This window comes from Drosophila gunungcola, chromosome 3R, assembly GCF_025200985.1.
Source record: "Drosophila gunungcola strain Sukarami chromosome 3R, Dgunungcola_SK_2, whole genome shotgun sequence".
NCBI lineage: Eukaryota > Metazoa > Arthropoda > Insecta > Diptera > Drosophilidae > Drosophila > Drosophila gunungcola.
Genome location: NC_069139.1, coordinates 12,635,796 through 12,661,823, shown reverse-complemented (window position 1 = coordinate 12,661,823; position 26,028 = coordinate 12,635,796). Strand labels below are relative to the sequence as shown.

The 26,028-nt window shown below is 44.5% G+C and overlaps 4 protein-coding genes across 6 annotated transcripts; 1 reads left to right on the top strand and 3 right to left on the bottom strand.

The window, feature by feature from the left end:
• Nucleotides 1-899: 899 nt before the first annotated feature.
• On the bottom strand, nt 900-15,456 carry LOC128259056 (filaggrin). Of its 3 annotated transcripts, none has more exons than XM_052991190.1 (14): nt 14,930-15,455; nt 14,059-14,152; nt 6,245-6,663; nt 6,077-6,153; nt 5,830-6,004; nt 5,384-5,724; nt 3,937-5,059; nt 3,035-3,877; nt 2,833-2,976; nt 2,591-2,771; nt 2,410-2,526; nt 2,214-2,337; nt 1,958-2,112; nt 900-1,892 (listed from the first exon to the last, which is right to left on the bottom strand). In XM_052991190.1, exons 1-14 carry the CDS (start codon nt 14,947-14,949, stop codon nt 1,668-1,670), a joined length of 4,038 nt encoding a protein of 1,345 aa, XP_052847150.1. In that variant the 5' UTR covers nt 14,950-15,455; the 3' UTR covers nt 900-1,667. The 3 variants fall into 3 exon arrangements, with proteins under 3 accessions (XP_052847150.1, XP_052847156.1, XP_052847165.1); XM_052991196.1 differs by having other exon boundaries at nt 14,059-14,149; XM_052991205.1 differs by lacking the exons at nt 900-1,892; nt 1,958-2,112; nt 2,214-2,337; nt 2,410-2,526; nt 2,591-2,771 and having other exon boundaries at nt 2,891-2,970; nt 3,031-3,877; nt 14,930-15,456.
• A 395-nt stretch (nt 15,457-15,851) lies between these two features.
• Nucleotides 15,852-19,600, bottom strand: LOC128264427 (uncharacterized). Its single transcript, XM_052999877.1, has 6 exons — nt 19,318-19,600; nt 19,068-19,251; nt 17,672-19,016; nt 17,211-17,415; nt 16,977-17,149; nt 15,852-16,910 (listed from the first exon to the last, which is right to left on the bottom strand). The coding sequence occupies exons 1-6, from the start codon at nt 19,439-19,441 to the stop codon at nt 16,017-16,019; spliced, it is 2,925 nt and encodes a 974-aa protein (XP_052855837.1). The 5' UTR covers nt 19,442-19,600; the 3' UTR covers nt 15,852-16,016.
• A 299-nt stretch (nt 19,601-19,899) lies between these two features.
• LOC128258157 (exocyst complex component 6) lies at nt 19,900-22,880 on the top strand. Its single transcript, XM_052989628.1, has 3 exons — nt 19,900-20,061; nt 20,119-21,209; nt 21,264-22,880. The coding sequence occupies exons 1-3, from the start codon at nt 19,986-19,988 to the stop codon at nt 22,368-22,370; spliced, it is 2,274 nt and encodes a 757-aa protein (XP_052845588.1). The 5' UTR covers nt 19,900-19,985; the 3' UTR covers nt 22,371-22,880.
• LOC128258162 (TBC1 domain family member 22B) lies at nt 22,776-25,660 on the bottom strand. Its single transcript, XM_052989641.1, has 6 exons — nt 25,086-25,660; nt 24,825-25,020; nt 24,211-24,379; nt 23,623-24,154; nt 23,100-23,323; nt 22,776-23,039 (listed from the first exon to the last, which is right to left on the bottom strand). The coding sequence occupies exons 1-6, from the start codon at nt 25,453-25,455 to the stop codon at nt 22,905-22,907; spliced, it is 1,626 nt and encodes a 541-aa protein (XP_052845601.1). The 5' UTR covers nt 25,456-25,660; the 3' UTR covers nt 22,776-22,904.
• Between the last annotated feature and the right edge of the window lie 368 nt (nt 25,661-26,028).

Below are 26,028 nucleotides of genomic sequence, written 5' to 3'. Positions count from 1 at the left end.
GATTAAATTTATGTATATCTGTAAGACATATGTGTGTATTTTACAAATAATAAGCTATTTTGTTTTTTTTAAGCCCCTGGCTTAGAAAAAGATCAAAATATTTAAAAAATTAATTTATGCACAGTCAACTTTCAGAGATATGGAGGATATCTATACTACTGAGTGCAGTTGTAATCCCCGGATCTAACACTTCGCCGCTTCATCATGAGCAGACACTTGTTCTCTGCTATCAGACAGTCAGTTGTGTAATCCCCGACAAAATCCAGCCCACCGACAAGATATAACATTTTGCACCCGGCCTGACGGCCATTTCGTGACATATCACAAGGTGAGTATTCAAATTGATCAATATGTGAATGGTTCGAATAGGGTGTTGTGGAGAGGGAGCTCTCAATGGTAAGGCAGAAACGGCCATTCAACAAATATTTTTGTACTTTACACAAAAGTAAACCAAAATAATGAATAATGAATGGTGATAAAAGTCGAAAACACTATGTTCTTTTGAGGAGAAAAGCTTTTTTCGGTGGTATGCGATAAGTAAATGCGCCCAATTCGAGGCATTGACGAGGTCTACTGCCACACACTACGCTGTTCGATAAGGTGCCATGGCCTGGGGGGCTTATGGTCGTCAAGTGACGCTAAATTATTAGCAATTATCAGGAGACAAACGGTTTGAAATGACTTCGAAATTGGGCATAAATATTCCATTATGGCAAAGGAAGAGCTAGCTAATCCTATTATGGGCATGTGTACCGATAAGGAATGGTGGTCTAAATATTTTCCAGTTCAGCTTTACATGGTATAACTTTATTCGATATCCTTCGAAAGTGGCGGTTTTAAATACACATTTATATACTTTCAGTTTGTTGTTCTCAGTAAAATTGCGTTGAATTTGAACATTGGTTTGTTAATTTATTTTCTTTCTTTTATTTATGCAAATGAATAAATATTTTGTATATAGCACTACGTTGGCTGCAAGTAATTAATAAGCAGTTCCATCATTGACCTCTTATTGCATTTGATTCACTTATCTCTCTCTCTCTCGGTTCTCCTTCTTGATCTTCCTTTTTCGTACAGTTTACATAATAATATATAGGGTTTAATTTAATTTATCGTTAGCTTTATTTTATAACTATTTATAGGCTTCGCAAGGAGTTGTTCAAGGTTTGCTTTGCTTTGCATTATTCGAGAGTTAAGAGTTTCTTTGAGTATTTGCTTGTTTGCTTTGATTTAAATTCCATTTAAAGAAAAACAACTGTTAAAATGCAAAATAAACTAATTGAACTACAATTTGACACATAACTAGGCATGCACACATTGAGTTTTCGGTTTTGGATTCATCTTTCTGTAATTTTTGGTTTGAAAAAGCACTACGAGTTACAAGTTCTTCGAGTATTTGTGGTTGTTGCCATTGTTCTTAACAAGCTTCCTAAACATTACGAAATAAAATTAAATCCATAGACTTTCGGTTTTGGTAGCAATTAGTAAGAAAATTCGAGTAGCAAAACGAGTTAAAGTTAAAGTAGGAGTTAAGATTCGTCGCCTTTCATCATAATCTTTTGAATAAGTTAGATTTGGTAGGTAGTAAGTTAGGGTAGGTTAATAACGTTTACATATTGGTAGGTTGGTAGGTAGGTAGTTGCTAATTGAGGTTGGCCAACAATCCATTACACCAGATTGGCCACATGCGTCGTATCCATGTGCTGGATAAGAGTGCGCATAAAGGACATCTCTTTGCGCGCGTTCTCCAAAATCACTTTGGGATCCTCAGACGTGCAGCGCAGGCAGTTCGGCGCAAACACCATGGCTAGATTTGAGGAGTCCATTTTTGTGCAGCTTACTACATCGGATATGGAGAATTGTTGCAGGAAATGTATTAGATACGTAAGAACCTGAAAGCAAGCAAAAATTTATGTTAATCTATACATACACAAATATTTTGTTTTTACCAACTTACCAGCTGATTTATTTCGGGCAACTTATTAACTATTTCTTTGGCTTTATCGGGATCCTCAGTGTTCACGCAATCCTCGTAGTAGGCATCCGGTATGAGCGGATCATAGAGTTCTCGGTACCACAGCTTAAGCAGACTGGCTGGCGCATGTGCATCAACTGAAGAATAGGGTTAAATCGATTTAAATAAGTATACGTAGTTCAGTAGCTTGGGAGTTACTCCATGAAAACTTTATCTTTCAGTAAAAGTATTATCTTACCCAATGTGTTGTTATAATCAGGAACATCCCACCGATCCAGGCGATTCTTCATGCAACTGACTTCATCCACATCCGCGGAGACGCGAAAGATTCCCTCAGTCTGCTTTCCATTGAGTAACAGCACCTGAAAAAAAAATAAGAAAAAAAGCCATTAAAATTAAACTATATTTTTGGCTTATTTAAATAAGAAACATACATGCTCCGAAAGGGTGGTCTGTATCCAGGGCAGCTTGCGAAATGGAAACTTATCTTTTTGGAGCTCCATTACCTCGGACAGCGTGTTTCCGAACATGCTGTTCCTAAGGATTTGTTGCTAAAAGTTAAGATTATAGCAATTGTTACAGATTTCTCCTTGTTTTCCGTTTGTTTATAGTTACCCGCGCCTGTTCCACCTCATCCACGGTGGGCTTTTTGGCCAGACGTCGTCCACTGCTGCCAATGCGATCCAAGCGGCGACAGCACACTGTGGCATAGTGCGAGATCTGCACATGAATGGGCCACTTGCTCACCTCCATGAAACTAGTGGCAAACGAGGGATCGCGATGCCGATTGACATAGCTGCAATGGGAGACACTCACTTGAAGGAGTTTCGATAGCTTTAAGCTCTAGTAATACTCACTTGAGCAGCGTCGGTTGAAACGTGGGCGAAGGAGGTACGTAGGACAGACAGATGGCCATCAGCTCCCAGCCACGGATGAGCGATTCTCGCTTGGGATTCTCCGTTGTTTGGCGACACAACTGAACATACAATTCATCTCTTAGCCTGCGAACAAAAGGCATAAATAAATCATAATAGAAGAGATTTACTTTAATGAACTCACTGCTGCTGCGGCAAAGATGCACTGATAATTTCTATGGCCACCGAATTCAGAGTCATGCCCATGCGCGCTTTGCGATCAGCCATGTAGATCTGGACCAGCTTGAACAGCTCGATGGCCGTCTTTTTGTCCGCCTTGTCCCGGGACAAGGCCAGCATGGGTCGGCTTATCGCCTCCGCCGTCCAACTGAGCATGTCGCGCACGGATGCCTTCTTCCGGAAGATTCCCTTGGAGTGCAGATTCAGATTGTCGGCAGCGAACTTCTCGATATCACATTCCTTCATGCAGGCCAACGTGGGTCCACCCAAGCCCATGCCGCCCATTCCCGGCGCCCGTTCGCTGGGAGGAAAGATCTGCTGAATGGTGGGTTTCAGCGAGGGCGGAGCCATCTTGTGACTAGGCCGAGAGAGACTGGCCGGCGTTACGCTGCCCACCGCAGCCTGCTGTTGGCCGCCAACGAGATTGTGTCCATGGCCTGACTCTTCTTTGGTTGATCCAGCTGGTCCCTGGTGCCCGACGCCGGCCAGGCGCGAAATCTGTCGGTTGGGAGAGGGCAGGGTCTGCGACTGCTTCTGCTTGGCGTCGCTCGGTTCCAGGTGCAGCTGCTGCTGGTGGGGCACTGCCGGCGGCGGCACGTGATGACCATGCCCGTGTCCGGAATAGGGAGGCGTATTGGAGTAAAGCTGCTGACCGTGGTAGCCGCTTCCGGCCGAGGGACTGTGCGATACGGTGTCGTAGTATGAGATCTGATAACGAGGCTTTGGCTTGGGAACGGTGGCGGTTGGGGCCGAAGGTTCCGTCACATTGCCGCCAATGCCCTCCAGCACAGCCTCCACGTTGTCGGAGCTAAGGGAAAGATTTAGAATACATATAATGGGTAAAGAATAGTGATCGACAATTCTTACATGTCCTCCCTGCCGGCTGGATCGTGCGGCGGATACATGTACGCATAGTAGGAGACGCTGTCACCCATATTGGCATAGTCGTCAATCATGCCGTAGTTGTGCTCCAGATAACCGCCATGCGTGTCTGATCCGCCGTCCGAGTCCTCGTTGTCCGGCTCGTGGCCCGAAAGTGAGTGCTCCGACTGGCTGTCCGAGTGGTACGAGTCCGAATCGCCGCCATCGTCACCACGGTACTCGTAGCGACCCGACAACTTGGCCTGCTCGATGATGTAGTGCTTGAGGGGCAACAGGTGGGGCATCTCCTGGTCCCAGTTGGTGTACAGGGGCGAGGTATTCCCATTGTCGTACTCCACGTCGCTGTTGTCAGCCTGTTGCTGGTACTGATGCTGTTTCGAGCGACGCTTTTCTCCGCCTGCTCCGCCTCTCCCGTCGCCAGAGCCTCCTCCCACATGGTAGCCACGTTTATCCAGACTGGAACTGGCACTGTGCCGCAACGAACTCTGACCGGGGTAGTGATGCGACTGCGAACGATTCGCGGTGGAGTTGTTGGACTTCTGACGCTGGCGGGCAGAGTCGTTGGAGCCGCGCGATGAGTGCGTCAGCAGGCCAATGTTCTCTGTGCCACCACCCGGCGAGATGGGTCCCGCCTTGCCCAGTGAAATCCTTTCCAGACTCAGCAGATCGATACTGTGGTTCGGTTCCTGCAGGCGCGGTGTATGCTGCAGCTGGGGCAGAGCACTGGTGGCGCTCGTCTTGGCCTGGCGCGAGCTCTTCGTCTGCGGACTGATCGGACTCTGCGGACTTGAGTCGCTCGAGTGCTTCTTGTGGCTGCTGCTGCCGCTGCCCGCCGTGCTGGTGGCCGTGTTGCTGCCACTTGCCCCACCGCCACCTGGTCCTCCGCCACTCTTGGTGGCATTGGTGTTGTGGCGACGGCGCGAGAGCGGTGTGTTTTCCACCGACTTGAAGTACTTCTCGTGCATGGAATCATCGCTGGCGGCACCTCCGTTCGCTGCTTCCGCGCTGCTCTTGCGGTAGGATTTGCTGTGATGACCGGCGGCGGCGGGATTAATAGAGGAGGACATGAAACTTCCCGAGCGGGCCAGCGACACCTTGTACTCGCGATCTAGAGAGGTATAAAACCAATTTATGAATATGATATTTTGTAAGATAGTGCTATAAACTTCGTTTGGCTGCATTGAACTTATGGTTGACTTTTAGCAAACTAAATTAAAGAAGGGAATTCGAAAAACCAATCCTTATAATCAATATTATATTTCTAGTGAAATTTTTTAAAAGAAACAAGCGGGTCTTGTGCCTTCGAAAAAACTTCACAATCAAACAATAAGGTACTTTTCATTACTACAGCAATGACCAATCTTTCGAAGTATTTAACAACCTTTAGTCCGCGCAGCTAAGCAATTGGTATAGCAAGGTTCCCTGATCTTACCGCCTCCGTAGGACTTGGCCACTGGTGCTCCGCCGCCACCACCTCCTCCGGCACTCCGTTGTGCGTTCCGTTGCTGATGCTGCTGTTGTGCGTAGTTGTAGGGGGCAGCGGGTGCTGTATCCGGCGACATCTTCTTCTTTTGCGACTGAGGCGTGTGAATGGAGTGCGTGGGCGAGGCGATGTCAGACGACTTGGAGGAGTAGCCCTGCAGGTGGTTGGGCAGCAACTGATGATCAAAGTACTTGTCCCCATAGCCACTGCCACCGGCGTAGGATGAGGATGTGGAGGTGCTGCCATGCGGTAAATTATGCGAACTGGTGCTCTCTTGCAACATCTCAAAACTGGTGGAAGTCCGCAACCCAAGCGCAAGCGAAGATGTGGATGGATGGGGTATAGAAGCGATTTAAAGCGAATGAAGTGATGAAAGCCGAACCTCAACTACTTACGCTCCATTATCCTTGCCACCGCCCCGCTGATGCTTCTGCAGGGAGCCCACACGCAGGCTGTCGGGATGTCCTGACCCCGCCTGAATGCCGCCATCGTTGAAGCGCCTGTAGTTATGAGCACTCGACAGGCTCGAGTCACTGGACTTGCCCGATTCCTTGTACTGATTGCAGGAGTCTGTCAGGGTAAAACAATGCCGGGATGAGTCATCCGTGTAATCAGGAAGCAGGGGTTAGGCTCAGCACTCACCTTGCGAACGCCTTGAGGAATAGCCCTGTGGATGCTGCTGGAGTTCCATCGAGCGCGATGAGTCACCCGTGCCAACGCTGCAAAAGAGGCCCGCAACGGAATGTAAACAAATGCGAGATGTAAACAAGAGTAGTGGGTGTGGGCCCCAAATGAGGTTACTCAACTCACCGAAAGCTTTGACGGCCACGTGGACTAGAGATCACTTCGCTGCTGGTTAGCTTCTCCTCGGAGCTGGCCACCGTACCATTGCCTCCGCTGATCCGCTGCTGGCCACGCCCCTTCTTGTTTGGCCCCGACATGGGTGAGGGTTGCTGCTGCTGCTGCTGCAGCTGTTGGGGAGGATGTTGCTGTACCTGCGGTTGCTGCACCTGATGCTGCTGCTTCTGGGGCGTTGTCTGCTCACGACGCTCGCTGGGATCGGTGTTCTGCTTGAGCGTCTGCAACTTCGCCAGCGGAATGATGTCGCACTTGCTCGGCCGGTGCCACACGGTCTTCTGCGTGGCCGCATTGTAGTAGTAGAACCGCTGGGTATTCGTATCAAACAGTTCCCACCACTGCGATGAGTCGGTCCGCTTAATTGGCACATCCTGTAAAGCGAGAACGGAACGGGAATGAGTTACGGATTGAGCCCGGGAACGAGAACAGAACGCGGTACGCGTGGCAAAATTAGTTTGGATCGTTGTCATCATGTCGGAGAGAGCACTCATGTCTGTGGGATTGTGTGGGTCGGATGAGTGTAGAGTGTGGAGGTGGAAATGGGGATGGGGATGGGAAAGGGACAGCACGTGGGCCGTGAGATCGACGTGCGTTTATTAGATAAACCCTCATGAATATAAATATGCCCTAAAACGAAGTTAAAGGTGATCGATGCATATTTCCAAACCGGATATGCTTCCACCTGTTTATTAGGCTCACTACCATAAGAAGAGATTTAGTTGACAGATTTACTTCTTACCGCAGATAAATTATAAATAAATATTTCATAAAATATAAATAAACATTTTACAAAGAACAAAGTCTAGCGCCAACTGGCTTGACCATAATGTATCCGGAATCTGATTGATTTGTAAAATTTGGATATTCAATATAGGCAGATATCGCGATTTGGGTTAAACAAAAAAAAGCTGTGAAACAAAACATCGGTATTCTGTACCAAATTATTGTTATACATATTTATAATGTATTGATTAGATTTCTTTATTCAAAATGATATAATAGATTGTCGCTTTTCCATTAATCCTCTGAAAAGTCCAAGCAATTTTACTTATTTTAAGCATACGAATTTCGGCACGTTTCAACATCTGTCTCATAAACGTAGTTTCACCAGAAGTGACACCGGACCCAATGACATTCAGCTCTGGCTTTGGCAATGATAAGTTTTCATTCCGCTTAAGCTAGGGAGGCTCCATTGTTGCTGTTGCTGTTGTTGCGCCTCTGGCTTTTATCCCTCCTCTTGAATTATCCAACAATTACACAAAAGCAAATTTATTTTCGTATCTCAGCTCGAGAGCTTTTCTTCGGGCTTAATCAGCAAACTCGAGTGTACAAAGGGTGCGAGTGAGTGTGTGTGTTTATAATCTGAATCTGGAGGGTTTTATCTGCTGTGTAAATACAACAAGTGCTTGACAAACAGGGATTGTCGATGGTTCCTCGACTGCATTGGCTACCGTGCTCGTGCCCGTACCTCTACTCAGTGATGGTAAAAGTTTTCAATCGGGGTAAAATGCATTATTGTAATTTATGTGCAAATACATAACATGAAAAAGTTTACCTAGGTTACCTAAAAAACTGCATTTCTAGTTGCACTTCTTAAATGAAATTCTTTAAGGTTGTTTGTTGTCCTTAAAGATTTTCAAAAAGTTTTTTAGTAATTTTCACCATAAGGATCGTAAGTAGGAACATATTAAATAAACTATGATGAGATAAGATTATATTAAAACTAGACAAAATTTGTCGCTTTTTGGACAAATACATTAAAAATTTTACAAAAATATATGAACATCATTTATTAATGGATAGTCGATTGCTTTTTATTTTTCTAATTGGTAAATCTTTAGACTATTATTCTTATTTGACTCTGATGCCAATAAGAGCAGCGATCTTATTTTAAATCCTTTAATACTGTATAGGATCAATTATTATTAAGATAAATTCAAGAGTTTTATAAACCTAATATCTAGGTACAACTATTTGTGTACTTTTCACCACTGGCTTAATCCTCCCTTTAATATCTGGCCTTGATGGCGAAGCGTGTGTGCTTAATCCGCTCCATCTCGCTCGCTCCCTGCTCCCCATCTCTGTCTCGCCCAGAAGTCAGGGTAATTTCTGCTAAATGCATGCAGTAAGAGCAGCAGCATCAGCAGCAGCGTTGACCTTGAACTTTTGCGCTGCAGATGCCTACTGCCAGCGACTATGCTTTAGTCGCATTTGCCAGGGCCAGTTGGTCGGTGTATGAGTGGGAGGGGGGGAGGGATGGGGGAATGACCCATGCCCCCTTTTAATCCGCTGCCTGCAGGCTGTTGTTGCATTTACTTTTGTGGTTGCAACTGGCCTCTGATAGCAACAACAACAATGCCAGCCCCGCCCAACGCCCATCGCCCCCCGCTGCAAATGAAAGCTTTCGGCTTGGCTGCTTTTCATTTCTGGTTTTCATTTCAATTTCCAAGCGGCGCCCCCGATTGCGTTGCATGTTGCATAACTTGTGGGCGCGACCAGACGCTGATTGGGAATGGAAGGGGCTGGGAGCAAGGCCACCCGGCGGAGATGGGCCACTCAGATGCCATGTCGCCTCTTTACGCTTTTTGCATTGTTGCGTTTCCGACTGTCAGTCACTCAGTCAGTCAGTCAGTCAGTTAGTCAGTCAGTCAGTCATCCAGATAGTCCTCTCCGACACCAATAAACTGATTCCCCGCTGCCTCCAGTTAAATAAGATGGTCTATAAAAAGACACATCAAGCGACTTGACCTCGTTTCTGGCCTTGTACAAAATTTCAAATATTTTTTGTAATTATGGAATATGGACAACAATGGAATGGAGGTGAGGACGACACTGGCCTACATCTTTTAATCACAAAACAGACAACTGAATTTTTCTCATTGTATTTGCTCTGTTTGTTGATTGGTTGACTATAATCAATTAATAAAATCATTGAAACTCATATTTGTATATGAATGTCTAGTCTACACTTTTCGTGGATTTTATTTTTGTTATCCCTTTCCAATCTATAAAAACAAATATTAATTAATTTTCTAATAAAGTACAGTCATTTAATTAAATAAATATTTAAACTTCAATATGACAGTAAATATTAAAATATTATTTTATGCAATCGAGAATGTTGAATACTATTTTGTACTATTTTAATTTACTGGGAAACCTTGTTATTAAATTAAAAATTTAAAAAGCTTTTTTTTGGAAAATTAAAATGTCAGAATGTTTTGCTCCTAGGGAATACACCATTTCCAAGAATGGTTACTCATACTTTTTGTGTGAGTAGAGATGAAAAGCCTACAGATACCATAACGTATTCAAATATAAAAATTTGGTTCTTACAAAAAAAAGGGATATTCAGCTATACGTTCTCAACAGAGCTGGCAAATTATTTCATTGATATCATTTTATTGAAACCCCATTAATTTCCCAATTGAGCCGAAGCTTTATATATAGATTCCACGCATATTGCATTCTGTTTCGTTATCTGCCATTCAATTTGCCAACCATACAGAATGGGGCATGTGGAGATCTGAGTCTGGCGCTTATTGAAAAACAATTACAACTTTTAATCAGCGGCAAGTGGGTCGATCGAAGTAAAAATGAAGCGAGCACGCACAAGATTTCTAATCGGGTTGAGTCTAGCATTCCATGTGTTCAGAAGACTATAGCCGAGGTCAGTTTTGGACCGCTTTACTCTTCCCTTCAACTGTGAATCATGCTTCGGGAAAACAGCCAAATGATATTAAATGAGACGCAGACACACTGAATTAAAAACAAATAGAAAATCAACAAGAAAATTAGGTCATCACGGCAATTTTAAAGCCCAGCACAAATCCCGAAATAGACCCCATGGAGGCGATAACATCGCAACTACCACGTCTTTTTAAATTCAAATGGAATGTGTCACCAAAATTGGGAACCAATGAGATTAACTATATTGTTGTTGAAATTAAGCAAATACTGATCTGACTTCAATCTTACGTTTGCCTTCCCATTTTTAACTTTGAATAAGCACAATCCTCAATAACTTCTACCAGACGAAAGCAATAACAATTATGGAGCCCGATTTATAGAAACAGCATTGCCGTTATCGATCAGTTGGGCACATGTTTCACATTCCCGCGAGGAAATTGGAATGCAGATCTCTGAGAAAATCAATTCAGATACTTATTTATAGACCAGCGAGCAATGAAAGAGCCTAGTCTAAGGCTTATTTATGGTATGGTTTCAATATCTCCCCCATAGTGCAGCAATACTTTAAATATATTATGGAGGAACTGAAATCGAAATTGAATCATATATCAACTCCACTTATTGACAAATAAAAACGCACGATTTTTGTCCATCTGAAATCAATATTTGCTTTTATGGCTTAATTTTTTTACAAATTTAAGTTTGCAGAGCTGAGAACACAAGTGACTTGAGACAGCTTTATCTTAAGAATTTGCAAGCTAGAAGCTAAAAGGGCTAAAATTCATTAGCAATATTTATGCACATTTAATTGACTTGGTAATTGATTTTAAATTGTGCCAAGCAAAGCGGAAGAAGTCGGTACTTTGCTGTGTATCTGTGTTTAGCCCAAAAGCACACTTTGGCCGCAAAAGACAGGAAACCGAACCGTGCCCAAGAAGGCAATGGTCAATAGCTAAACGAGGAAGAGAAAGACAGGGTGGTACGGGATACCAAAAGTCTAGAATCATAGATATTGCATGACATGCATACCCAGCGAGTAGGTATATGAATAATGATTTTATAAAACCAAGCTAAACTTCTTGTGATTAATTACAAATCTATATTACTTATTAACTTATTTTTAAACAAACCTTTTTCAAGAAAACAATATTAAATTCTTTTAAAAAAAACGATATAATCCAATTGTACAATGCGATAAAAAGGGATCGGTTCTTCGTTTACAAATTTTAACTTTTATAATATCATTAATGCCAGATGTTATCCCAAGTTTGCACTCCAAACACGAAATCAAATCATTTTTCAAGATCTTCTGTGGTTAAATTCGATAAAGTTTCTCTTGTTTTGGGTCTAATATCCCCAACGTAAAATGAGGAACCAAAGACTCAGCAAGAGTTGAAATATTTGAATGATTGCGTAGCACAAGACCCTCTATTGAAGCAAAGAAGACCCAGATCGAGGTCTGACCGTTTTGGAGGAGGCGCCGCGTTTGGTTGCTTGGGGATTGCACCACCCCTTTTGTGGTGGGGATTGGGGCAGCAGTTGGATGACGCCGGCGGACGCACGTGAACATCCAACGTTCGTCGTCGGAACTCCGGATTCTGGTTCGGCAGGGCAGTCGAGGTCTTGAGGCGGGTTTCGTAATGTGAAACATGAAACGAGCAATGAACGTGCAACTTGTGGACAACTTTTCTTTTCTGTTTCTCCCTGCCAACCGGAAGTTTTACAAAGGCAAATGGGCAAAAAAGAGACGAAAAACAGTATGAAAAAGTTGACAAAGCCGTGAGGGAGGGGGCGGTAATTTCGAGTTATAATAAAAAGCAGAGAAAAAAGTAGACAGTGTCCCAACAGTGAATAAATTTCAAATCACGTACAATGAACGCAGCAAGGAGCATTGTTGTTGTTGCTTGTGTTGGTGACACCAAAGCGAGCTAGGCTACAACAAAAAGCTGCAAGTTGGCCAACAAGCAACAAAAACCAGAACAGAATGTTGCTAATTTAAAGCACGTTAGAAAAGAGCGAGGGTGGAACAACGACTACGGAAAGGGGTGCACGGCAAGGTGGTGCAATCACCCCATCTTTAATAATGTCTTTTTCACGCCGCCCTGCATAAATTGTTTGGATTATATGGCGCAGTGAAAAGGATTCACTTCCTCATCGCCACGAGGGGAAGCAGCCACAATTGCAGTAGCTGCAATCAGATACTGAATCGAGGGCAGGTTTTAATAGACTTTATCTGGCACTTTGGAAAAAATAAGAATGGAGACGGAAGTGTCGACTTTATGCTGCTAATTCACAATAGATGCTCTAGAATCGTTAAAACATGGAAATATATTGTCGGCCTTTGAAAATCATTGATGCAAAGGGAGCCGCTATTAATTAACTAAATGATAAAGCTGTAAAAAAAAGTCGTTTAATATTTACCTAAATTTTGGATTTTTAATGTCTTCTCATGTTTTTTTCTGGTCGAAAGTAATGTTTATGTGGGCGGAGGGGCAGGTTGCGGATGACGTAGTGGATGACTCAAACGGAGAGTGAGAGTGTCAAAAACCGAAATGAAATGCACATAAATAAACACTCGAAGAGCGAAAAGAGAGAGCGAGGGCTTTGCTGCAGTGCCTCTTGAGGGGTAAGGGAGAAACGGGGCAGAGAGGAAGAAGGGACGCAGGACGAGCAGTAAATCATGGCGTCCATGCGGACATTACGTCCACCAACACACAAAAAAATATTATTTCTTTGAGATTATTTCATTTAAAATAAGTAAAACCATAAAGTAAAAATTAACCGGTGAATCTATTATAATCTTATTGACTTTAATTTTTACAAATTAATTTTTAACTTTACTTTTATATGACATAGTAACAGAAATGTAAAATCTTTAGATAAATGTTTGGTTGTTTCAAAGTTAAGTCTGACCATTGATTTGTTTCTGTGTAGGCTCTGCATGCAGTCCCTTTCATTACAGAAGCAGGACATGCACTCTCTTGCGCACCAATACCTACAGCCAACTCCTGACCATGTGTGTGCAATCAGGAGCGAAACGAGGACATTGCAGGCCAACAACAAAATCAATGAAATTTTCACTACTTCCTTTAGGAAAAGGTAAAATATCCAAACGAAAGAAGGGTGGCCTGGTTAGTTCGTCTGGTCGATGTTTGCTTTCGGCTTCGTCCTGCAGGCGAGACCAAAGTTATTAGCCTGCAACACCTTTTGGCTTTGCCGCATTCACCAAAGAGCATAAAAATACAAGCAAAAAATCAAAGCATTTAAGCAAACAGACGTCCAAGCTAATGGTTTTTCTTTCGAGTTCGTCTGAAAAGGAAAAGTTTTGCTTTTAGATAAGGGAAAATATTTGTTTTGAGGCATGAAAGACTGCAACATTTCCTCCTTTTACTTGGCTGTTATATCAGAATGCTTATGATGTGCTCATCATTCGACAGTTATTTTAATATAATTAACCTTGGTCACGCCACTTGGCGAAGTGGGTTACGAAAAAATTTGCAAGCCAAACACAAACAAGAAAATTGCGCAAACAAGTGACCCAGAATAATAATTAAACAACTAGCCGCACAACAAGTTACTCATCTAATCAATGAAGAAACCCCCGCGAGTGTGGTCAATGCACTCCATAAAGATAATAGGATCGTAAGATCAGACACAGAAGTCCTTACAAAACTTAATAATTAAATCATAACTCTTATAATACTCAAATTCTAGTCATATAAAAATATTTAAATACATAAGAATTTTAAAAGAGTAAAGTATAATTTTCATTTTTGTGAGTTTGAACGTAAAAGCCCATATTAACCAAAAACTTCTAAAACATATTGAAAAATGAAGATTTCTGGCCTATAGACAAGACTTTTTGGCATTACCACTCTCATCCCAAATTTTATGTCAATTTAACAAATATTTTTGAAGCAAGATAGTTTTAAACGTGAACTTATTCTTATTTTATATCGTTTTAAAATTTGCTGTCTAATTGGATTTGTCTTATTGATACGTCCAGTTAAAAAGTTAAAACTTAGAAAAGTTTGCTGTAGAAATTAGCATGTTCAAATTAAGATATATGTACTTACTTCTGGTGGATCCCAAACACATTCGCCTGTGGTGAGATTGGCGTACATGTGCTCCTTGGTGCGTGGCTCGATGATTTCTACCCATTCTATTCTGCTGGTCCGGAGCAAAGATGAAGATGGAGATCCATCCGGAGAGGGCGAGAAATACACATAAATAAGACATAAAATGCGATTGCTTCTATTTTCGAGCGGCCGACCAAAGCATCTCAGGAATGCCGGCCGAGTATTTCGTGTACGTCAAAAGTACCAGATACGAAACTTGGTGGAAACACGCCCTCAATTGGGCTTTTCTCTACGCAGACAATCATATTTAGTCAAACATTATCCGGTTTTTCCTTATTTGAAAATTGCAGTCCTTACACACACACATAGATGAGAATGGGAGTTGGGAGAGAGTGAGTTCGAGAGGGTGTTAGTGACTCTCTGGCCCTCTCTTTTTGGCACATTTGGCGGCCGAAGCTTGTTGCCGCGCCTTGCCAGAAAATCGATTTTGCAGGCGCCTAAGGCCAAACAAAAAAAAAAACAAAAAATGCATAAATCAGGAATTAAATCAAGGTAATAGAAAATGCAACAAAGAGGAAAGGTGATTAGCCACCCACTCAAGAACGCACTCTCACGCACACATGCGGCTCCTTTTCCTCTCCTCTCCCTCTCTCTCTCACGCCCACTCCCTTCCTTGCCACCCACCCGTTCCCGTTGCATGGAAATTTTCTGCATTCAAGACAATTTATTTAACAAAAGCATCTGCAGTTTGTTGCTGCTTTTGCTTTCTTAATAAATTGAATACACAATTTCGACATTCGCGTTGTCTGGAGATGCTGTTGTTGTTGCTGCCGCTGATGGCAGTTGATTATAGTGTAACGGCACACACCTTTCACAACTTGAACTCATTTTTTTCTCTGCTCTTTATTAGGGGGCTGCTGGTTGTTGTTGTTGTCGTTGCTGGCGGTTTTCTCTCGCTTTTGTTGTTGTTGTTGTTGTCTCCTTTTGCTATTTCTGCTGCTGCTGCTTCTTCCTCCTTTCCTTACACACACGCACACACCCCGAACGCACTTTATATATATAATTATAAATATATATATTTTCTTTCACTTATTTTCGTTTCGGTCGCGGCAGCGAAAATGCAATTTTCTTCTCAATTGATTTTTTTGCTTCACACCCGCACTCCTTTTTCACATGCGTGCAGTTTTTTTGTTGCTACCACTACTGTTGTTGTTGTTGGGGCTGCCGCTGCAGTGCAACTTGAAACACTTTCACATTTATGACATAATTTACTGGCCATATTTTTTTGTATGATGTTTATATTTTAAATATTTATGTTGCAGCGTGCAAATTCGAACGCGGATGATCCGCTCTTTGCTGCATCTATGCTGGAGATGGGCGAAAGTCGATGGTACCATCGATAATGTGATAGTGCGATCACGGTGATGAATATCGGTGGCTTGCGATAGTATTGAGTAAATATATAAAATCATAAATAATAAACCAAGGTCGAAGTTTGTGTTGATTTTATAAAATATGGCACACCTCTTGTTTCGTTCTTTTTTTCTGAGAGTCCAGCGATCCACAGTTGCATTGCTTGCAGTCCCTAGGGAAGTATCGATATGGAGCCCTCTCTCATCGCTGTCAGCATGTACCACCCCTAACAGAAAAACCAAAACAAACACGACCGGAATGGTGTGACCAGCCATTGTAAATTAGAAAAAGTATAGGCGCTTTAAAAATAGCGGAAAACATTTTAAAAATAAAAAAAAAATAATCCATTAAATATTTTCCTGCTTAGTAGGCCTATCTTATACTGCTTTTACGTTTATTTTATTTTTGTCTGCCGAGGCGGAATAAAATCTCATTTCGTGTGCAACACTTACAAAGTTATCAAAAATATTTTCTATTTCAGGAAAAACACTTTTAGCTTACTTCACAGAGCGGTTAGGACTTGAAATCGGCTAAGCCCCGGATTAGTAACAGTCCGATATCATATTCTCATCATCGCGCTTTAACGCTCCGAGGATATCATCCAGCAGGGAGGTGAAGTTCTCCTTGCACTCGAACCACTCCTGGTGCTGCTTGACCAATTGGTCGAGGTCAATGGTCTTCAGCTCCTCGAAGAACTGTCGCAACGGCATCGCGAACTGCTTGTAGTAGAACTCATCGATGTGCCGTTTCTCCACCTTTTCCGCCTCCTCGTTTATCTGCATTTGGGTTTCAAACGCCTTTTCCAGAAGCTGGGCATCCTGCGAGTTTAGTATGGACTCAATGATCTCGTCTGCCTCGCTGGGATGAACCGGTGCTTGCTGGGGAATTGGCGATGGCTGCGGCTCGGACGGAAAACTGAATGTTGAGCTATCGCTGTGAGAGAGCGGCGATCTCATTTCAATCTCATCCATTATGCCTTTGTGGCGCTCAAACTTTTCTCTCATTATCCTGACGCCGGTTATGAGGAGCTCCAGCACCTCCATCGAAGTCTCTTCCCGCAGGCTCTTGAGTAGAATGCCAAAATATCCGTACTGTTGAACCTCCCCAAATACTTTGGCAATGCTAGTCTGGATCTCCTTCTCCGTCAGCGTGACAATCTTTTTCTGTTCCTTGGAAAAGGTGACCGTAGGAAAGGAGCCATCAATCATGCCCTGGTTGCTGAACTGACGGTAAATCTCCCGGCGCCAAAAATTCAGTGCATTCATCTTTACCTCTGCGTGATGATCCCCGACTACACAATAGTTTAGGGTTGAGAAGAGCGTGTTCTTATACTTGTTATGGATCTTGCGGTGCTCGTAGATCTTCATCAGCGTAACTACGGCCTCGGCGCGCACAATATCATCGGTCTCCCGATACATCACATACATAAGATGGTCCTGTGGAGATTTAGTTAATATTTAAGACCTGCAGCAAGACTTAGACATCGAAATCGGCCTACTCACCACAAGATCGAGTTGGCTAAGACAATTTTCCCACAAGAGATTTATGGAAACCATTTGCGAAAGGCATTTAAAGGCGGAGGCTCGCACATAGACTTCCGAATCATTCTTGGCCATTTCGTAGACTATAGGGGGTATTTTTGCGTCAATCAGAAAACGTTGAAAGGCGGGAAACTCTGAGGAAAATCAATGGATCATTAAAGATCGACAGTACTTAAATGATATTAATATGCTTACTGATGCGGGAGATACTGGCTATGGAGGTGGTGAGTTCGAGCGTTGTGTCGCGCACCTCCCACATTGTGTCGTGCATCCGCTTGACGATGATGGGACCCAGGCAAACCAAAGCAGAACCCTGCAGGTTGTCAACCAGCAGAGCCATGTTGGGAGAAAGGAAGTGTTCCACAGCCAGCTGGACGAGCTTCAGTGCTTGGACAGTACACTGAAAAAATTAAAAATTAACATTGGAAATCCAATTTGTTATTAGCTTTCTAGAACAAAACTATTTTTTGGTTAAATTAAGATGTCAAGTTCAAAGTTCAAAAGTAAAACAAAGAGTCACAATTAATTTGTTTATGAGTATTAACAGACAATTCTGTGTTAAAATAAATATAAAAAAAGATTTTATTTAAATGTCAGAAAACACGGAAATGGTATTGAGTTTATTAACCATTTTATAATGGCTGTATAGGACTTACCCTGGCGTCCATGTTTGTGTTCTCCAGAACAAAGGCTAGACAATTCACCAGGCCAATGGTCTCCACCGACTCCTTCCAAGTGATCTTGAAGCGTTCGATTAGGGTGCGCAAACCCACCATGACGGAGTGCAGCACCTGGGGATCGTTGACGACTTTCTCGGTGCCCCGCGGATACATTTCCAGGTACGAGCTACCCGCGCTGCTCACGCTGTGGCAGTCATCTTGTGTGTTGTTTGTGATGACACTCAAGGCCACAGCTTCGCGGAGGACGTAGAGAAGAGCTTGGCAAACAGTAACTGCTTGCTCCCGGTCGAGAACATTCTCCAGAGCCAGCAGGCTGTGTATGCATTTGTTCGCAAGCCCGGCCGTCACCAGTTCCATCGTCATTCCGTCCGCCGTAAAGAAGGTATCCCGCATTGTGTAGCAGAGTCGAAGGGTCTGCTCGCAGGAGATCTCCAACAATTTGACGACATATGCGTCGAAAAGCTCGACCTTGTTTTCCTCGTTGGCGATCTTCTGTGCATACTTCATGGAGAAAAGCAGAGGCAACATGTGAAAGCATATTAACTGGTTTTCAAACGTCACGCGCTCCTGCTGGATTACGATCTCCTTGGGCGCCCGAGCTCCCAGTTTCTTCCATAGCACGTGATTCAGCTCAGCCAACTTCACAAAGCTCATACCGTCTTTGCGGGTGATAAAGAATTTCATGAGATTGAAGAACGACAGCCCAAACTCGGTGAACTCCTCCGGCGGCTCGATAGCGTCAGGATTTAGCAGCTTTTCGTGCATCAGCAGGGCGAAGTTGTAGCTGCTCAGCGTGGTGAAGATCTTCTCAATAAAGTACGGGTTGTGAGTCATATCGATCAGCTTCCAAATGGTTATCTCGAAGTCATGATACTCCTTGAGCAGGGCTATCAGACTGGTACGCTCCTCAAGCACCAGTGTCTGCTGCAGAATGTAGGAGAGCAGGTCCAACGTGGCCGAGATCTTGTGCAGTAATTCGTTGTCGTCCACCTTGATGTGGATGCGCTCCTCGCCGTCGGTGTTCTTGTACAGATTGTCGTGAAGCGGCTGCATGATCTCGCTGAGGATCTCCAGCGTAACAGCCTTGTCGTGCAGCTTGTCGCAGGACTTGTATAGCATATTGTAAAGAACCTGTCGAGCCTCTCGCACCACATACAGAGTGTGATCGTTGTTCGAATACTGGATGAGCAGCGTCCAGATTCGATGCATACGCAGAAATGCTAGACCCATGCTGTAATCGGTGACGGACTTCATCAGTCGAATCCCGCCCAGCTTAATCGAAGGGCTGAAGTTGTGATCACCTTGCAGCAGTTTAACAGCTCTGAAATGATAAGCGGATAAGCCCGGCGTTTCTTTTGCTAAGGCCACTTACCTGTTAACTATATCGAGCTCCCTTAGGCGCACAATCATCCATTCGTTGTGCGCCAGATAGCTGGTCAGATTCAACATAAAAGACACCACCTTCGGGTGGATTCTGTTGAAGTCCTCCGTCAACGCTGTGATGCACCTGTCCACCCAGTCCACCACAAATGGGGCCTGCAGCACAAACACATTCTCTGCGAAGAGATACAAGTCGATCGGTGACTAGAAGATAGCACGCCCACTCCGATTTGTCTACTTACCCTTGGCCTGCAAGTGCGTGAGGAGCTTCTCAAAGTAAACATTGTTGGTCGAGGAAAAATTCTCGCGCAAAAATATGTCGAGTATCGGGCGAAGGCGCGACAGCACCTCCTCTTGCTTTTGCATCTTGCTGGTAGACTAACTTTCTGATGATTCCTTCTATGGCATAGTTTTGAAGCTTGCAATTGTACCTCTGAATAATGAAATCGTTTGATTGCAGCTTCTTATCATGCCGAAAAGACTTGTTTTGTATTCAGAGTGACCGTGCGCAATAGATAGAGTTGCCAGGTGTGCAAATTGTAGCCGCGGATAAAGTCACTGAATGTGATACACATCTGTATGCTTCCATGAATTTTTTTTAAACGATTTGAGCGCAAAAGCCCAAAAGCATAGCAATTTTGGAATAGTTTTGGAATCATTAATTTGTAAAGTCAAGATTTTCCATATTATTTTTCGCTAATTTATGAATTTGAAAAACGGCGCGGAATGAGTTGTTAAAAACTTATCAGTGTTGAGAATTGGAGGAATTTGTAAGTGCAAATCATACAAATGGTAAATGTTACACGGTCACTCTGCGCCTTAGACAGTTACCAACACTATCATAGGGGAATAAGAATTTGTTATTCATTTATCAAATTCGCTAGAAAAGTAGGCAAACAGAGGGAACAAGATGTCCAAGGTAACCGTGCAAGACATAGAGGCGGTGGATGACTACTGGGGGCCTACATTCCGTTCGATACTAGAAGGTAACGGTCGCTTTTCAACTTTGTTTACGCCCATTTCATTTGATTGTTTCCCGACAGGAAACAACACCAAGCAGATTGGAGAGCAGCTGGAGCAGCGGATTCGGAGTCATGACAAGGAGATCGAACGGATATGTAACCTGTACTACCAGGGCTTCATTGACTCCATACAGGAGCTGCTGCAAGTGCGCACCCAAGCGAAGCAACTGCACGACGAGGTGCACTCGTTGGACACCTCGCTGCGCCAGATTAGTGCCTCCCTGATCCAGCAGGGCAATGACTTGGTGCGGGCCCGCCAAATAGAATCCAATCTGGCCAGCGCCATCGAGGCACTGAAGTCCTGTCTGCCTGCGCTGGAGTGCTACATAAAGTTCACGCAGCAGGCCAAGAATAAGCAGTACTACCAGGCTCTAAGGACTCTGGAAACCCTTGAGACGGAGCATTTGACGCGGTTGAAGACGCACAACTACCGCTTTGCCACCCAGATGCAGATACAGATACCCATCATCAAGGAGAACATTCGTCGCTCCTCAGCCTCGGATTTCCGGGAGTTTCTGGAGAACATCAGGAAGTTCTCGCCGCGCATTGGCGAACTGGCCATCACGCACACCAAGCAGCTCCAAAAGCGGGACATCAACGCCATCATTGCCGAGCACATGCAACAGGTGAACGGAGGGGATGATGATGGCGCCAATGTCAGTGCCCAGGACCTAATAGACTTCTCGCCGATCTACCGCTGCCTACACATCTACATGGTGCTGGGGCAGCGCGAATACTTCGAGAAGGACTACCGCCAGCAGCGTCGAGATCAGGCGAAACTGGTGCTCCAGCCGCCGCCCAACATGCACGACAATTTGGAGGCCTACAAGACCTACATTTGCGCCATCGTTGGCTTCTTTGTGGTTGAGGATCACGTGAAGAACACGGCTGGCGATGTGGTGACCAGCAGCTATCTGGAGGATCTGTGGTCGACCTCGCTGACCAAGTTTGTCAACGAGATCAGCATGAGCTCTTCGTCCTGCACCGATCCCAATATACTGCTGCGCATCAAGAATCTGATTATGCTGTCCATCAACACCTTCAAGTGCTACGGTTACACAGTGAGCATCCTCTGGGAATTGCTGCACAACATGCGGGATCATTATAATGAGGTAAACGCATTCTCCATTTCTCGAAATACTTGCCAACACCTTAATTTTTGTCAGGTTTTATTGCAACGCTGGGTGCATGTTTTTCGTGAAATCCTCGACAAGGAGCAGTTCCTACCCATGGTTGTGCAGAATGTGGAGGAGTACGAGGGCATCATAGAGCGGTTCCCCTTCCACTCGGAACAGCTGGAGAATGCTCCGTTTCCCAAGAAGTTCCCCTTTTCGCGCATGGTGCCCGAAGTCTATCACCAGGCCAAGGAATTTATGTACGCCTGCATGAAGTTCGCCGAGGAGTTGACCCTTTCTCCCAACGAGGTGGCTGCCATGGTGCGAAAGGCGGCCAATCTGCTGCTGACTAGGAGTTTCAGCGGCTGCCTTTCGGTAGTGTTTCGCCAGCCAAGCATTACGCTGACGCAGCTTATTCAAATCATTATCGACACGCAGTACTTGGAGAAGGCGGGTCCGTTTTTGGACGAGTTCGTCTGTCACATGACCAACACGGAGAGGAGTGTGTCACAGACACCATCGGCCATGTTCCATGTGGCCCGGCAGGATGCTGAGAAGCAGGTGGGCTTGCGCATCTGCTCCAAAATCGACGAGTTCTTTGAGCTGAGCGCCTATGATTGGCTACTGGTGGAACCGCCGGGCATTGCCTCCGCCTTTATTACGGACATGATCTCGTACCTAAAGAGCACCTTCGACAACTTCGCCTTCAAGCTGCCTCACATCGCCCAGGCGGCCTGCCGCCGCACCTTCGAGCACATTGCGGAAAAGATCTACTCAATTATGTACGACGAGGATGTGAAACAGATTTCCACCGGAGCGCTAACACAAATTAACCTCGATCTGATGCAGTGCGAGTTCTTTGCGGCTTCGGAGCCAGTTCCTGGCCTGAAGGAAGGGGAGCTGAGCAAGTACTTTCTGCGTAACCGACAACTGCTGGACCTGCTCATCCTCGAGGAGTGGAGCACGTATTTCCACGACTATGGCAAGCAGGAGAACCGCTACCACCTAGTGCAACCGCAGTCCATCATTGTGATATTGGAAAAGATCCGCGAAGCGGATAAGAAGCCAATTTTCTCGCTGGTGCGAAAAAACGACAAGAAGAAGTTGCTGGAGACGGTGCTCAAACAGCTGAAGCACATCGCCGATAGACAGAATTAGGATAAGAAGGCGGTTAGTTAGTCAGAGCTTTAAGCAAAGAATTTTATTATTCCTACAGCTAAAAATGTGCTGCATGAGTTCAATTTACATCCACTGATCGATTTTCTTTGCTAACTCAAATTGTAATTGTATAATCATCCACTTTATAGCTTTTAAACTTTATTATTTAGGCTAATTTGAGTTTTCACATGGAAAAAGTATTTAGTTCGCATTCACTTTTGATCCGATTTGTTTTTATAAAAGACAAATTTCAATTGAAACTGCTCGACCCGTTGAACGTGTAAAATTGTATTTTGAATTTTGATTCGTATGTACAAAAAGCGCAGAACTTTAGCGGTTGCCTACGTACGGATTGTTGATAAATACAAAACGAAAACGACAAAAAAATGAAAACAAATGGAGAGGAACGGCTAAATAACAAATTGTATATAATTATTAAATGTATGTAGCGTACGTGTATCGTGTAGGTATATTCCGCAAATCGTATTAAACTAACATCTAAGTTACGTATATGCGTTGTTTGTGTTGCTTTTGTCAACTCTTCGTCTCCAGATGCTTGGGCGCATCCGCGTACGTAAACTTTAGGCGGAATGCCTCGGCTAGCAGAACGTTGATTTGGCGATCGGACCAGTTGTGCGTTGGCAGATTTTGTAGCAGCAACATGAGACCCTGTTGGCGGGAATTATCATTGATCAGTAGACGCTTGATTGAGCCTTATCAGCGAATTACCTGGAAATCGTTCTGTTGCATCAGCTGCTCCTTCCAGTGCAGAAGGAAAGCCGCGCACACGTACAAATGGAACAGGGCAAATCCGTCGGACTCCGCTAGATATGTGTCCCACAGTCGGATGGTGCAATGAAGCGGCAGCTCGCGTGTCAGCAGATTGTTCATCCAGCGAAATGAGAATTGCAAGTAGTCGACGCCATGCGCCTGTAGATGACGGTGTAGGTTCACTAAAAATGGGAATTATATATTTGTATTATCATTCGGCACTTATAGGTTGAAGGGTAATTGTAGTAATTAATCCTATCAGTTGCGGGCATAATGCTGTTAGTATATGTCATAAGGCACATATCAATTAACACTAGAACAAATTTTAAACGGGAGGTTTACCTTTAAGCTTTTTCTTCCACAAGACTAAATGCAGTCGTTCCCACTTATCTTATCTCAAGTCCATCAACATATCTCTATCTATACTTGATTACTCTTAATTAAGCTTATCTTCTGCGAAATGCAAAACATTCCTACTCACCGTCAATGCGTTGTATCAGATCCTTGAGTTGGTTAACCTTCTCCTGTATGCCCAACTGGGCAAAGATGTAGTTATCCTGGATGCAGTCGAGAAACTTTGAGAGGCACCAAAATGAGTCCGCCTCGATGATGTTACGCGTCTCCTCGGGCAGCGTGGACATGTCGTACTTCTCCAGATCCGTGTTCGGCGTCAGGGCTTCCTGCAGAAAGACGATGAAGAAGGGCGTGACCAGGTCGTTGATGCCCTGCACGTAGCCGGAGGCAGGATGGCGGATGGCCCAGATGAACAGTATCCGCTCGAACATCTCCTGAACGAGCTGCTGCTGGAAGAGCGGTATCTGCGGATTCATGCGTGGCACATCAATGTGAATCTGTCGGTACGTGTCCTGCTGCGTCTCATCCTGGCTATCAACCCGAAAGTAGTTGTGTCTGAGGTCCTGGTAGCCCTGCCGCTTGCTCTCAAGCACCGCCATCCGCCGCTCGCTTGAAGGAGGAAGATATTTCGAAAGGAGTCGCCAGCTGACAGCGCGCATCTAAACATGGAGTTGTATTAGGTATTGGATGATCCGGTTACTCTTGTGATTCTTACCTTCCGCGGTACGCCTGACCAGCTAATCTTCTTGAGAGCCACCAAATCCAGTTGTGGCAAGTCTAACACCACCTGAAACTTCTCAATTTTTGTCTCGTACTCGCTGTCCTGGCAGTTCGAGCTAATCTTCTGCAGTTGGGGTCTGCCCGGGTAGTTCCTCAAGCGCGATCTGAAAATGCAACCTCGATTACTAGCCGAAGGGCTCTTGCCTGCTTGCGGTCTTCGCTCTGCCTCTGCTGACATGGCACTGCGGGAAGGGCTGGGGAGTGGCTATCAGTTAAGGAAGTGAAATGCTTTAGGAGCGGCTACCAAGCAAACACTTGTTAAAACGTTAAAATTCGTTTTGTTTTTTATAAGTATATAAAAATAACTTTAAAATAACTTAAATCTAACGGAGAACTGAGAAAACTTGTGTTACTTTTTAGCTTTTACTTTAAAATAGTACCAAAAAAAAACTATAAAATGTTGGAAGCAATATAGAAGAAAAGCACTCCTCCGCTTAAACCACTGATTAACCCTGGTCGGCACCTGCTCCACCCCTGACTTGTTTGCACAACTGCGGGCGCTGGGTTCAACTTTCTTTATAACTTCCCAGTTGCGTTAGCGCCGCTCACCTGTTCTCGTTGCTGTCCGGCAGCGATCTGCGGTCTTCCTTGCCGTCGTCCGCCGAGCTCCTGCTGCTCTGGATCGAGTCCGTGCCACATTCGTTCGCTGGCCGGGATGCGTGGTGGTTCTGGTTGCTCCGCGAGTGCGTCTCGATCACATTGAGCGCCGCCGTCTGGGACACTTGCCGCGAAAAGCGAGTGGCATCTGTGGGAAATCAAACCGGTGATGTAAACATTTGCGTTAAGGAGTCCTGGTGGTAGAACCATTACCACCGCCGGCTCCGGCTGCCGCCGCTGCAGCCGCCTCCGTGCTGCTGATGATGCAGAACTCGTCGTCGCCCATGTCCCAGGCATCGCTGACCGACTTCTGATACTCGGTGAAGGTGGACACCATGCCAGTTCCGGGGGCAGCGCCTCGTCCGACCGCTACCCCAACTCCTGCCGACTTTTCGAGCTCGCGCTTGGGACTGGGCCTTCCGGGCACCCGTCGTCCGCTGTTTTTCCAAAAGGTCGAAGAGTTTGCGCCGGGCGTTGTTCCCGCGGCACTTGCTCCGGGTCCTGGTGCTGATCCGGCTGCGATTGCGATTGCTGCTGCTGTGGAATCTGCTGTTTGGCTCGTTGCTGCTGATTGCTGATCCATTTATAAAGAAATAAAATATAAATAGGTCCGATTCGATGTGATGTATGTCAGCGTCATTATTTTGCATCTACAAACAGTGTGACCGTTGCAGCTTGGGCCGCTTTCGCCGCACGACGATTTTTAGCAGTGATGCAAACACGAAGTGATCTAAGTAGTGACAGGCTTGCCTATTCCGTGACTGGTGCAAAAAGGACCCTCTAAATGAACAAAAATAAATATATCGGTTTTCAAATGCTATTATTTAGTTGACCACTTTCCGCAATGTATAGGGCCAAAAATAAAAGTACATTTTCTTTGCAGTTAATCACCACAAAAATGATTAACGACATTGTTAAACTACAAAAACAAATGTTTTTTCTTCAACATACACTTTAGGGATTGTTCTACCAAAGAATCTAATAATCTTATAGAGTTTTTGGTCGGGAACATTTTATTTTTCATTTTTACTTTTATTTAAAAAATATCCCAAAAACGTTTAAAAACAAACATCTAGAATGGTGCAACAAATAAAGTTTTTGTATCTTCCAAACTTATGCCATTGGGGGACAAATTTGTAGTGGGAATCGAGCTTGC

Bases quoted from the DNA above. Each gene is read 5' to 3' on its own strand.
- LOC128259056 (XM_052991190.1), bottom strand. From the start codon at position 14,949: ATGAGTTCAAGTTGTGAAAG. The intron at 3,878-3,936 runs GTAAGAATTGTC...TCTTTCCCTTAG, and splicing joins CCAGCCGGCAGGGAGGACAT to CTCCGACAACGTGGAGGCTG. The intron at 2,772-2,832 runs GTGAGTATTACT...CTCCCATTGCAG, and splicing joins TTTCAACCGACGCTGCTCAA to CTATGTCAATCGGCATCGCG.
- LOC128264427 (XM_052999877.1), bottom strand. From the start codon at position 19,441: ATGCAAAAGCAAGAGGAGGTGCTGTCGCGCCTTCGCCCGATACTCGAC. The intron at 17,150-17,210 runs GTAAGCATATTA...GATTTTCCTCAG, and splicing joins AGCCAGTATCTCCCGCATCA to AGTTTCCCGCCTTTCAACGT. The intron at 16,911-16,976 runs GTGAGTAGGCCG...AAATCTCCACAG, and splicing joins TTAGCCAACTCGATCTTGTG to GACCATCTTATGTATGTGAT.
- LOC128258157 (XM_052989628.1), top strand. From the start codon at position 19,986: ATGTCCAAGGTAACCGTGCAAGACATAGAGGCGGTGGATGACTACTGG. The intron at 20,062-20,118 runs GTAACGGTCGCT...GTTTCCCGACAG, and splicing joins ATTCCGTTCGATACTAGAAG to GAAACAACACCAAGCAGATT. The intron at 21,210-21,263 runs GTAAACGCATTC...AATTTTTGTCAG, and splicing joins TGCGGGATCATTATAATGAG to GTTTTATTGCAACGCTGGGT.
- LOC128258162 (XM_052989641.1), bottom strand. From the start codon at position 25,455: ATGGATCAGCAATCAGCAGCAACGAGCCAAACAGCAGATTCCACAGCA. The intron at 24,155-24,210 runs GTAAGAATCACA...CTCCATGTTTAG, and splicing joins GGTCAGGCGTACCGCGGAAG to ATGCGCGCTGTCAGCTGGCG. The intron at 23,324-23,622 runs GTGAGTAGGAAT...TCCCATTTTTAG, and splicing joins TCTGATACAACGCATTGACG to TGAACCTACACCGTCATCTA.